The sequence below is a fragment of the Bicyclus anynana genome, chromosome 10 (genome assembly GCF_947172395.1).
Source record: "Bicyclus anynana chromosome 10, ilBicAnyn1.1, whole genome shotgun sequence".
In the NCBI taxonomy this organism is placed as follows: domain Eukaryota; kingdom Metazoa; phylum Arthropoda; class Insecta; order Lepidoptera; family Nymphalidae; genus Bicyclus; species Bicyclus anynana.
In genome coordinates, this window is record NC_069092.1 from 16,981,266 (window position 1) to 16,993,799 (window position 12,534).

The window sequence follows — 12,534 nt, forward strand, 5'->3', positions numbered from 1 at the left end:
TGGAGTTGGCATGTTGGCGGTGTTGGTACACCCCCGTGCCTCGGAGAGCGCGTAAAGCCTTTGTTCCTGCGACTGATCTTTCACCAGTCGTATCGGTCTGCCGTCCGATCGGACTATGAGAGTGAGAGCACCTGTGCTTGCGCACACACTTGTGCGTTATAATATCTCTTGCCATCATTTACTTATTTTGAGATTAATCATGTAGGTTAATCTCAAAATAAGATTGGCCATTGCGGACGAAAAAAAGGGATCGGGTGCATTTTATTATTGTTTTTACATTTCAAAAGAGCAACTCTTGCTTATGTTTTCAACTAAACTTGCTCCGAACTGATAGTCTCTATAATTTTAATATTATACTTAAAGTTGAAATGCTTGTAAACTTACTCTACAACTTTAAATTTTGATTATGATTTGAGAGCACAATATTTCACAGCCCGAAGATAGGACTCGAACCCAAAACCACATTATTTGTATGATGGATCAATGAGGCGGCATTCATCATCATCATTAACAACCCACATTTGACTCACTGTTGAGCACGAGTCTCCTCACAGAATAAGACGGATTAGGTTAATAGCCCAACACGTTAGTCCAATGCGAATTGGGAGATATCACGCATAATTATTAAAAAAATTCTCAGGCATACAGGTTTTCCTTCATCGTTTGAGACACGTGATATGTAAATAATAAAAAGTTGGAGATGTATTCCCGGACCAGATTCGAACCTACGGCCTCCGAATGCAGAGACCAACGAGGCATTAGTCGGTATATCAGTATAAATATATCACCTAGCTATCATTTTCAGTTTGGGCGGCCGCTAACGACACGAACGTCCCTGAAATCCTGCAAGCGCCTGCAGCCTTGCACTAGTGACCCAAAACACGGTTCATGGCCCGTGCACCGCCGCTTCGCAAGCCGCCACAGACGCCCCGACTAGTTGGCAGCCGACATGTTGGTACAAACACCTGTGGGACGGAAGGGATTGCGGTAGGAAAAATATACATGTGTGATGGATGATGGATTTTATTGGTTTGTATCTTTCTTTATTTTATTTGGGTATACGTCCATTCACTCTAATATTTTTTATCAGTTTTCTTGAATTCATTGCACTGTACATTGCAATGTGTACCTACGCGTTTTGAAACATTTTATGAAGCATTAGTATGTCTACATTTTTATCTCGAAATTTTAAAAATCTATATTATCATCGTACTGATTATTAACAGCCGATGGACGTCCACTGCTGGACATAGGCCTCTTGCATGGACTTCCAAACAAAACGGTCTGCAGCCGCAAGCACCCAGCGGCTCCCTGCAACCCGCTTGATGTCCTTGGTTCACCTATTAATATTCAAATCTACATACTGTAATATAATAATTATTTGTTTAATTTATATACTCAAGAAAAAGAAGGGTTTGCAAATATTTTGTAGGCATTTTCCGATTTATGACAAAAATCAAAATGCCTGAATCGGGCTAAATTCGCATGAAATCGATACGAATGGGCCCAACTAGTTGGTGTCGGAAGTTGGTATGTCTAGATTCGTGTTATCTATACCCATTATTTTAAACTTTATTTGTAGTAGTTGAATACTAACCTTGTGGTGACAACTGCCTACTGTGTTCTGAAATATATCGAAAAAGAAAGGTAGAGATTCCCTACGTACCTGCACAATTATTCAATTGAATTGTTTTTTTATTTATAAATAATGTTATAAATAATATTATTTAATTCGTTATAAAACTAGCTGACACCACTTTGTCAAAGTTATTTCGCCGTTGGAAAATTATATGATCAGCGAGTAACAATATACATTTTATCTCCCTTATCGACCGGAATCGCACCAATGAAACCGCGGGGTGTCCGCAAGTAATTATATTATTATTATTAGCGAACCCGGTCAAGCTTAGTTTTGACGTATGTGCGCTTCTTCCCTACCTACCCTACCCCTAGTCTACCCTACACCTAGCCTACCTTACCCTTATCCTACCCAATCCCTACCTTAGAAATGCTAAGAAAAAACTTCCCTAAAATGGGGGGTCCATTTTAGGGAAGTGGGTGTTCGAAAGAGAAAAAAAGTAGCCTCAGTCACTCTCCATCCTTTCAACTATCACGTCCACTCGTCGCTCCATTTTGCCGTGAAAGACGGACAAACAAACAGAAGGACAGTCACACACACTTTCACTCATGTATAATATTAGTATGAATGATAGTAATATTTCCAATCGTGACGGAGGATGAAACTCTCGATCAGTGGCGTGAACTTCATAGATGCAAGATTGCACTGTCTACCCTTGATTAGAATTAGTCGTTAGGAACTCAATACAAAACTATGTTGGAGCACAGAATACATAGTTGGAAAAGGAATTTTCCAATTATGACTTATAGTGCATACCCTAATTAAAACCTTATGCACGCCACAGCTCTCGATACTGGCGAGAATTGGACTTGTATACCTACTCAATGTCTACCTCGTGTAAGCGATAACTAATATACTCGAACTGCACGTACATAATATTATTTTTACTTAATATCATTATTACCAGTATAATTTCAATATTTTTAAACGTATTTCTTTTATGTATTTATACGATTTATTTATAGTGTACCTACTAGTTACTGATATAAAGATATCCTATAGTATATTATATATATAGACTTATATATCATAATATTGGTATTTACACAGCATCAGTGTAAAGCTTATTACATACAAGACATTTTTGGGGGCCGACTAAAATATTCATCGTATTTATAGGAAAAATTCTGGAAGGTACTTCCAAAAAGAACTTCGTGTTTCTTGAATGTTGGATAATTTAATTTTTTATTAATATAAATTTTCATTTTTATTGTTTTACATTTATAAACCTGTACCAAATTGTTATTGTATTTGAAAATACATCAGAATGATCTAAAACTTTGATATTCCTTAAATCCATTTCACTGACAATAATGTGTAAGCTATGTTGATGTGATGCAAATAGTAAATGCAACATTATGAGTTGCGTTTATTCTTCTGAAGTTTGAGCTGAAAACGCAAGAAAAATGTTAATTCTTCCTATAAAAAGTACCATTTTCCGCCTATTTTTCGGGCTTCTCTCTCATACAACACAGGGGAACCTAGAGGCTATACTCACGACACTGCTCAAATGTGAGCAGGTGTGGTAATATTTGTAAGTAACACTATCAGATGTAAATGATAATACCTGACACTGGCGGCTTAAAGTATTTATACATCAATTCACCAAATTCAGAACCTCTCGGCATTGAAACGGTTCGTTTAGTCGCTGTAGTGTGCTGTAGTGCTATTGAGAATATAGGTAGTGGATTTGATTTAGCATATCTAGAGGAGGATGATTATCCAGGAGGATGAGCAAAGTAAACTATACTGCGGTATAATAGACTATATATATTTCTATAGAGCTGCAAAAGTCTAAATACGGCACTGTTCATAAGGTTCGCAGTTATGTTAGTCAACTCTCCAGAAATTTTGTTTTTTTTTTTGACGCAGCAACAGATCAACTGTCCAAGTTACTTACGGCACTCATCGTAGGGTATGCAGTTGCCACAGTCGTCTCTCCAGTAGTAGTCGATGCAGCGGCACGCCGGTTGGCATATCACAGTAAATAACGCATTCCCTATAAATCTGCACCGTCTACCATCCGGCGATTTGTTGGAACAGTCGTCTGAACAGACTTCTGGACAAGAGTCAAACTTTTCGTTTTCACCACATGGAATAGGAGCTGTGAAAAAATACATACGTAAGTCACAACTCCAGGATCTCGTGTTTTGAGATGTGTATGTATAAGTGACTCGTATTAAATGACCAATTCTTGTATTTATTTCGTCTATTTACATTTTGGACATCACAAACCCAGGCAGAAAGAGATAGAAAAATGGACTATGAAAAACAATAAATTTAATATGTATATTTTACAAAAAACATTTTTGGAGTTTATTGGAGTTTACTCCTTAAGAATCGATTTTTTATATATAAGGCGCCCGGTATGAGAAAAATCCGAGGGGTAAAACCAACTGAACTAACAAAAAAGTGTCACGTTTTTGGTGCGCACCTTTAGTGCGCAACTTTCTAATTTAGCTGTGAGTGTATTGAGACGTACATAGGGTATGCTGTATAGGCGACTATACCTATATACTATATGTTATTGGGCTTGTTTGTTTAATGATTATATCATTGTAAGAGTAAAATATATAATGTGAAGTATATTATAAAGTCTATTAGTTATTTTACAATTCTATACATTTAGTCTTCTTTAACATAAGTATTACTAAAGCCCTAGCCTCGATGTGCACTGTTTACCAACAAAAAAAGTGTGTATGTTAAAAAAAAACAAAAAGTTAGCTCGAAGCACGTCTCAATACTCGCGCCTTATAAGTGAAAGGTGCGCAACTGAGGTGCAGCAGGCCGCGGCGTGCGCACCCGCCTACAGCGTGCACATGGGTGCGATGTGCAAGTTGTTGGCGGCACAGCGCACGGTGAAAGGTGCGCAGAATAGGTTGCGCACAAAAAACGTAACGCATGTCATTTCATAACTTATTGGAGTTTACTCCTTAACAATCGATTTTTCATTTATACCCCTCGGTACGTTTTTTGTGCGCAACCTATTCTGCGCACCTTTCACCGTACGTAGCCGCCATAGCGTGCACATGCCTAGCGCGTCCGCACGCACGTGCACGCTGTTGGCGGGCGCGCACGCAGCGCTGCACCTCGGTTGCGCACCTTTCACTTTTCAGGCGTTGCTATTGAAAAGAGTAAACTCCATTCGTGCGACGGAGCTGACACACTTTTTTATTTTACCTTTTTAGTAACTTTAAATATACTTTTGTTTTAAGAATAGTTGTCATACCTTTTTTAAATATGACCAATTTTTCCCATTACTCTCCAACTAGTCGTCAAAACTGTTAGGAATGGGTACGATAGTAGTCCGGGCGGGGATCGAACCTATAACCTCTTGTTGTTGCGTTATTGATGCTTACAAGTGATTTGATAGATCACCGGGAAAGAAAGCGCATAGACAACGATGCGTTGACAAGCACAAAAGCTAAAAAGTTTATAGCATCGGTGAATGGTTGCTTGTTTGTCGTTATTCTACAAGATACATTTCGGAGGATTTTCACGAACTATTTGATCTGATTTCTTAGTCACTATTCTATAATAAAATAGCCAGACACCGCTACATTAGAGATGTCCCTTGGGCGCGTACTAAGTGGTTTGGTTCATTTCCTTATAGGCAGTGGCGTAGCTAGGTAACCAAAGGCCCTGGTGCAAATAAAAGCACGGGGCCCCTTTACAATGGAAACAAGTTACATTTTATCAAGTAAAAATATTCAATATATACAAATATATAAAAATGCTAAGGTACTTTAACATCAGCTCTCAATTTCTACAATCTCAGTTCGGTCGCGATTTTCTGGTAGGTTTTTCGAGGGACTCCTGAGGGAGGGACTCTTGAAGCCCCCGAGGCATTGCACCGCCTAGCCCCTAGGTAGCTACGCCATTGCTTATAGGTACTGCAAAGATATGAAATAATCTTCTAGCTTCCATTTTCTCTACTACCTACAATGTAGGTAGTAGAGAAAATGGAAGCTAGAATTAGGGAAAACGGAATATTTTAGTAAAGAATGGATAGGCAAGCGCATTTAACCATAGACCACATTATTGCTTACCATCAGGAGTATTGCAATCAAGCACTTACTAATATCATTATATAAAAACTTACGGCACTGTCGAGATGGTATACAAGTTCCATTTGCAGCTCTTTTGTACATAAGACCGCAAACACAGTTTGACTCGCTGTTGACAGGGCTATTGGGCGGTTGTCCCTCGGGTACTGGGCAGCTATCAGATTTGTCACCAGACTCTTTTCTTTCTACTTCGTTAGGTCCACATTGAGCTGATATGCAAAATATATAGCTACAATAAATTATTATTTAAAATATCACAATTATTCACAGTAATATTATAAAGGTGAAGGATTTACTAGGGTAGGGTGAAAAGTTCTCGGCCTGACACAGATGGAGCGTTCCAAGTAGGAAAAAATACTTTTCTTGTCTAGATGCACATCTTATTAGTTCGTATTACAAGTTGTTCTTTCAAGTTGTTCGCTCACACGAATTTATACAGTAGACGACTTTAGTGTTTGTTACTCGAGAAAACGGATAAACTTGAATATCGTGCGATGATAAAATTGTTTGTTTTGGATGGATTAATTTCTAATCATCCGAAGTTGACAAAAGTGTACGGGGACTCCATGTCAACCGTTAAAAAGTGGGCAGCAGAATTTAAACGTAGTTGCTCATCCTATAAAGGTGATCCACGTGAAGGGCGGCCAAAAAAAACAACCACACCGGAAATAATCGAAAAAGTGCATAATATCATTTTGGCCAATAGGCGAGTGAATGTGAGAAAGATAGACGAGGCAGTAGCAAAATCGTGAGTGAATATTACTCCAACCTTTTCGACCAACTGTATGCCAAAATTTGCGAGAAGAAGCCTTGCATGAAGAAGAAAAAAGTCATCTTCCACGACGACAAAGTGCCTGTACACAAGGGTGTGTTGGCAATGGAAAAACTGCGGTATTTAAAGTATGATTTGCTCAGTAATCCCTATTCCCCAGATTTGCGTCATCTGACTATCACTTCCCAAACTTGAAGAAAATTGTTTCTGGAAAGCACTTCGCGTTCAATGAAGAAGTTATTAAAACTGTAAAGGGAAATTTTCACAGCCTTCCAGAATTTCACTTCCAGGAAGGAATATTCCTGTTGGAGAAACGCTGGACCAAGTGTATTGAAGTCAAGAGGGACTACGTAGAAAAATAAAATCATGTTTAAATTGAAAATCATAGTCTTATATAATCAGGCCGAGAAGTTGTCGTAAGTGTTGTGTATGTTTTTTTATTCATCCGGCAACTTATTTATTTGGCTGATTTGGATTTAGATTGGTCATAGATTTATGTATTTCTTAAATTTTAAGAAAACTATAATAAAAAAAAGAAATATCGACACATCAACACCTTCATCATTAGCCTAATTTACGTAGCCCACCACTGGGCACGGCGACTTCCAGTAGTTGTTGATGCAACAATAGGTTGACTACGAGTATCAAAATTACTTACGGCACTTATTAAAGGGTACGCATTTGTTATATTGGTCTCTCCAGTAGTTGGCAATGCAGCGACACGCTGGTTGGCATATCACAGTAGTTCCTATTTTCCCTAAAAATCTACACCGTTTACCATCCGGCGATTTGTTGGAACAGTCCTCTGAACAAACTGGACAAGAATCAAACTCTTCGTTTTCACCACATGGAATAGGAGCTGTAAATCAATACATAGATGAGTTAAGTTAATTAAACAATCTCGTGTTTTGATTAAAGAAGAAAAATGACAAATGTGTAATTCTTGTATTTATTTATATCTATGTAATTATTTATGTTTTGTACATGCAAGACGGCTATGTCCAGCAATGGTAGTCCGTCGGTCGTTAATGATGATTATATACATATTAAAATACGGAATTTCGAGATACTGAAATATAATACGGCTAAATTGTTAAATTACTAAAAAAACTTAATAATAATGATAATAAATATGTGTTTCTTAAAACAAGCTTTATTATAAGTTTAAAGTACAAGATTAGAAAACGTTCTATCAAAATTAAATGCATATGCAGGAGAGATTGTTAAGAGTGGGCACCAAAATAGTACAAGCGGGGATCGAAGTCAATTTGAAATCGAGTTTTACTTACGGCACTCTCGAGATGGTATACAAGTTCCGTTTGCAGCTCTCTTGAACAATGGACCGCAAACACAGTTTGACTCGCTGTTGACAGGGCTATTTGGCGGCTGCCCCTCGGGTACTGGGCAGCTATCCGATTCGTCATCTGTCTCTTTCTTTTCTACTTCGTTAGGTCCACATAGAGCTGATATGCAGTTATATACTTACAATAAATTTTAATTTAATAATATCTCAGTTCACACTTATATTATAAAAATAAAGATTTTTGAATGCAACTGTTGTTTAGGATTGCTATTCCTTCCCAGAACTCAATTGAATTGGCTGAGTTGGATTTAGATTGGATATAGATCTTCTTAAATTTAAAGAAAAATAATATATTAATAAATAAAAAAAAATATCGACACATCAACACCTTAATCATCCGCCTAATTTACGTAGCTCCTCTCTTATACTACATTACAGGAGAACCTATAGCTTAAATCCACGTCACTGCTCCAATGTGAGTAGGACGGTAGCTATTTTTAACTGACACATCATGTTAAATGTAAAAGAGACTAATCAAAGTACGGGTATCACGTCGTCAATTTACCACAGAAGAAATACTTTATTGCACACAAAAATACAATTATAAATTAAAACATTAAAAAGATAAATTAAACTTAGCATGCAAAGGCGACCTTATTACTATAAGTAATCTCTACCAGGCCACCCCTGACGAGAGAACTTGCGAAGAAAGTAGAATTGACGATACTATTTCTAAAGAAGAAATATCCAATAATTTTATTTCATGACCCGATCGAATAAAACCAAAATTCTGAACCAGGATAGGATCCAGAACCTCTCGGCTTTGATTAGGTGAATGTATTTCACATAGGCTGAGCCATCTACTCATACCGTAACTATCCAGTAGGATAAACAAAGTAATACTAAAAACCCACGTTTATTACACCACTGGTCTTAAGGTACGCAGTTATTGTATTTTTATTTCCATTTGATGTTGATGCAACAATAGGTTAACTACGAGTATCAAAATTACTTACGGCATTTATTAAAGGGTACGCATTTGTTATATTGGTCTCTCCAGTAGTTGGCAATGCAGCGACACGCTGGTTGGCATATCACAGTAATTCCTATTTTTCCAAAAAACCTGCATCGTTTACCATCCGGCGATTTGTTGGAACAGTCCTCTGAACAAACTGGACAAGAATCGAACTCTTCGTTTTCACCACATGGAATAGGAGCTGTAAAACAGTACATAGATGATTTAAGTTAATTAAACAATCGCGTGTTTTGATTAGAGGACAAAAATGGCAAATGTATCTTTCTTGTATTTTTTGTATTGAAACTCTGTTCGTTTGGCTATTTAATGTGTATAAAGTTATTAATGATCTTTGATTTTTATTACAAAGTATATGTGCGCGTAAATAAATGACTGTAAATCGTTATTTTTATTCAATTTCCCTTCTGTTTCCTAAGAATACATATTAAAATACGGAATTTCGTGATATTGAAATATATTACGGCTAAATTGTTAAATTAGTTAAAGAAGTTAATAATAATAATAATAAATATGTATTTTTTAAAAACAAGCTTTGTTATAAGTGTAAAGTACAAAATAAGAAAACGTTCTGTCAGAACTGCTGAATGCAGGAGAGATTGTTAAGAGTGGGTACAAAAATAGTACAAGCGGGGATCGAGTTCATGACCTTTTGTTTTTGCTTTATTAAGACTAATATGTGAATTTGAAATTGACTTTTACTTACGGCACTCTCGAGATGGTATACAAGTTCCATTTGCAGCTCTTTTGAACAATAGACCGCAAACACAGTTCGACTCGCTGTTAGCAGGGCTATTGGGCGGCTGTCCCTCGGGTACTGGGCAGCTATCCGATTTGTTATCTGTCTCTTTTCTTTCTACTTCGTTAGGTCCACATTGAGCTGACATGCAATTATATAATATTCTTATTATTTATCGCTTATTTATTTACACGTCTATTTTTTTATTTTTTAACAATGTTAGTAAACTACAAAATATAATACAAAAGACTATTTAAAAAAAACCCTTCCCGCTGTGAGGAACCTCCTCACAATACGCCATCTCAAGAATAATTGCCTTCTGTATTCAGGTAGGTCGAAAAGACTATCGGAACAACAGTAGTTGACTCAACATTCCACATGGCGATAATCTCGTGAGCCAGGTCTAATAATTGTGATTATTATCAGTCCATTGTAACGACACACTATAGAGCCATCCCTTCTTACAGAAGAGGGGATAGAGCTCAGACCCAGCACGCAGTTTCTGTGCGGGTTGATAAGCTTAGAGATATTATAGTAAACTTAGTAACGATCACTATCAGATACTAATGATAACGATCGGAACGACGACATAATGTACTCTCCAAGGCACAACAGTGTAGTTCCATAAACTACCCAAGTCCAGGTTGAGAATATTAACCGAAAACTTCTTCGAAGAAATTAAAACTCAGTATCTCATATCCCACCCGAGGCTTCGAACCCAGAACCTTGTGATCCGAAACTACTGAGGCTCATAAAAATATCACAGTTGACACTAATATTGTAAAGGCGAAGGATATAGTTTAGTTCTGTATGTTTGTTATCCCTTCACGCTACTTAATTGATTTAGCTGAAATTAGGAATGGACAGATTATATTATTATACTGTATCATTAAGCTAGATTATTATATATAAATCCAAAATCGGTACTAATGACACTTTTCATTTTGTTTGTTTGTTTTTATCCACCATATAAACTCAGCATCGGCTTAATCTGCGAATTATAGCACGAATCTTCTTTTAGAATGAAAAGTTCTAAGCTAATTCTAGATTCAGAAAAATACTGAAAATCATCAAAAACTTCCTCGGTGATAATAGGGGTTAAAGTATGAAATTGCCGTTTTATTGCAATAGGTTTTTTGAATTGACATAGAATCTTCATGGTTTGAGGTTTTCGAATGATTGTGATTTGGACAAGTATCTACGTGACAAGAAGTTTTCTTCCCAGGAGGCAGTACAAAATGCTTTCACACAGTTTGTGCAGTCTAGATCGTCAGAGTAATCTATCGCAAAGGCATTAATGGCCTTCCCATTAGATGGCAGCAATGTATAGATAATAATGGCAACTATTTTGATTAAATAAATTTGTTAAAAATTAAAAAATAAACAATTTAGATTTTCAGTACAAATCGGCAATTTCATACTTTAACCCCTAATATTATAAAGGAAAAGGAGAAAGACGAAAAGAGGAGGAAAACACCAACAACTTAAGACATAGACAATAATGTTACCATGTTATAGTCTGAAAGGTGGGTACACGGCTAAAAAGGTGGCACGAGGGGTTTTAGCTGGTAAGAGTCACTACCCTTTAAGGTGTCCATGAGGATTTCCCCTAATGAATGTCAAAAAAAGTATGTGTCAGATCCGACGCACGAATGGAGTTTACGCTTTGAGATCGACTGTCTAGATAGGTATATGTTGCCCCGCAGCATACACTATGTACGACTCAATACTAACGACTGAAAAGTGAAAGGTGTGCAACCGAGGAGCAGCAGCCAGCGTCGTGCACGCCCGCCAACAGCATGGACGCATGGGCAGCGCACGGTGAAAAGTGTGCAGAATAGGTTGCGCACAAAAAACGTAACGCTGTCATTCGTTCATCGAATTTTACTTTTCGTATTTTTTTCATACCGGGGGCTATATCATATGAAAAATCAATTCCTAAGAAGTAAACTCCAAAAAAGGCTGCTATTAAGAGTTTTCTTGTAAGAAAAATCTCAATAACGTATTTTTTCTTGAAACCTGAACCGGGATTCGAACTAGACCTCATTGTGCGTGGCTAAATAGCTAACCACAGAACCAATGAGGCAGTTCAGTAGTCATATTAGTCGGTTAACGTAGGACAAACGTGTTAATTACCTTCAGTAGAAGTGATAAGGAGACTCGTCGACACGAGGATCGTTACAACAAACCGATAGCACGCCATCTTCACACAACAGCCGGTGATGATAATAACAACACAACTAACAAGTTTTATTCGTAACAATAATTTCAAAAGGTTTTTGTGACGAATTGTTTACACGGTACATTGAAATACTTTATTCATCCATTTATTTGTTGAGAACACACAGATCAACAATTAACATTGACGTAGTGAGGTGAAAATGTATACAGTCTTGAGCGTAAATAAGAGGATTATTATAATACTAGCGGACGCCCGCGACTTCGTCCGTGGGGAATTCAGTTTTTCACAAATCCCGCGGGAACCATGGACTTTTGTCGATGAAAAGTCAAGTGCGTATGTGTTAATCCAGAATAAAAACTATTTCCATTCCACATTTCAGCCAAATCGTTTATTGTAGACTTGGTTACTTGCTTCGTTGATCCAGTGGTTACCCTATGTGTCATCGAATCACGTTTTGGGTTCGATTCCTGGGACAGGCTATGAAATACTGAGCTTCTTTCTTTCTAGAAATTTTCACTGAAAATTTTCAGCCATGTTGGTGGTGCAATAAGCCGTGCCTTGGAAAGCACTCTAAACCGTCGGTCCTAGTCATAATCATTATCATCTGATAGCGATCGTTAAAAATTCAAGTCACACTAGTTTGCCCAGCTGTGATAGCCCAGTGAATATGACCTCTGCCTTCGATTTGGACTTGTGTGCATATTAAGAAATTAAATATCACAAAGAAACAAACGTATTCGTTTATTTATTCATTTGGCGTGTATTTCATACAAACATTTTATTTAAATTTAATATTCTG

At 37.2% G+C, this 12,534-nt stretch overlaps 1 protein-coding gene across 1 annotated transcript; it reads right to left on the reverse strand.

Moving 5' to 3' along the window:
* Window positions 1-2,802: 2,802 nt before the first annotated feature.
* On the reverse strand, window positions 2,803-11,826 carry LOC112046981 (balbiani ring protein 3). Its single transcript, XM_024083861.2, has 8 exons — window positions 11,690-11,826; window positions 9,521-9,694; window positions 8,798-8,998; window positions 7,768-7,941; window positions 7,137-7,337; window positions 5,742-5,915; window positions 3,540-3,743; window positions 2,803-3,028 (listed from the first exon to the last, which is right to left on the reverse strand). Exons 1-8 carry the CDS (start codon window positions 11,754-11,756, stop codon window positions 3,009-3,011), a joined length of 1,215 nt encoding a protein of 404 aa, XP_023939629.1. The 5' UTR covers window positions 11,757-11,826; the 3' UTR covers window positions 2,803-3,008.
* Between the last annotated feature and the right edge of the window lie 708 nt (window positions 11,827-12,534).

What these genes read in the sequence shown, in the direction of transcription:
- LOC112046981 (XM_024083861.2), bottom strand. Translation starts at nt 11,756, where the DNA reads ATGGCGTGCTATCGGTTTGTTGTAACGATCCTCGTGTCGACGAGTCTC. An exon ending in TATACCATCTCGACAGTGCC is followed by an intron (nt 3,744 to 5,741) that starts GTAAGTTTTTAT and finishes ATTTTTTCACAG; the next exon opens with CTCCTATTCCATGTGGTGAA. An exon ending in CATACCCTACGATGAGTGCC is followed by an intron (nt 3,029 to 3,539) that starts GTAAGTAACTTG and finishes TTGCGTTTTCAG; the next exon opens with CTCAAACTTCAGAAGAATAA.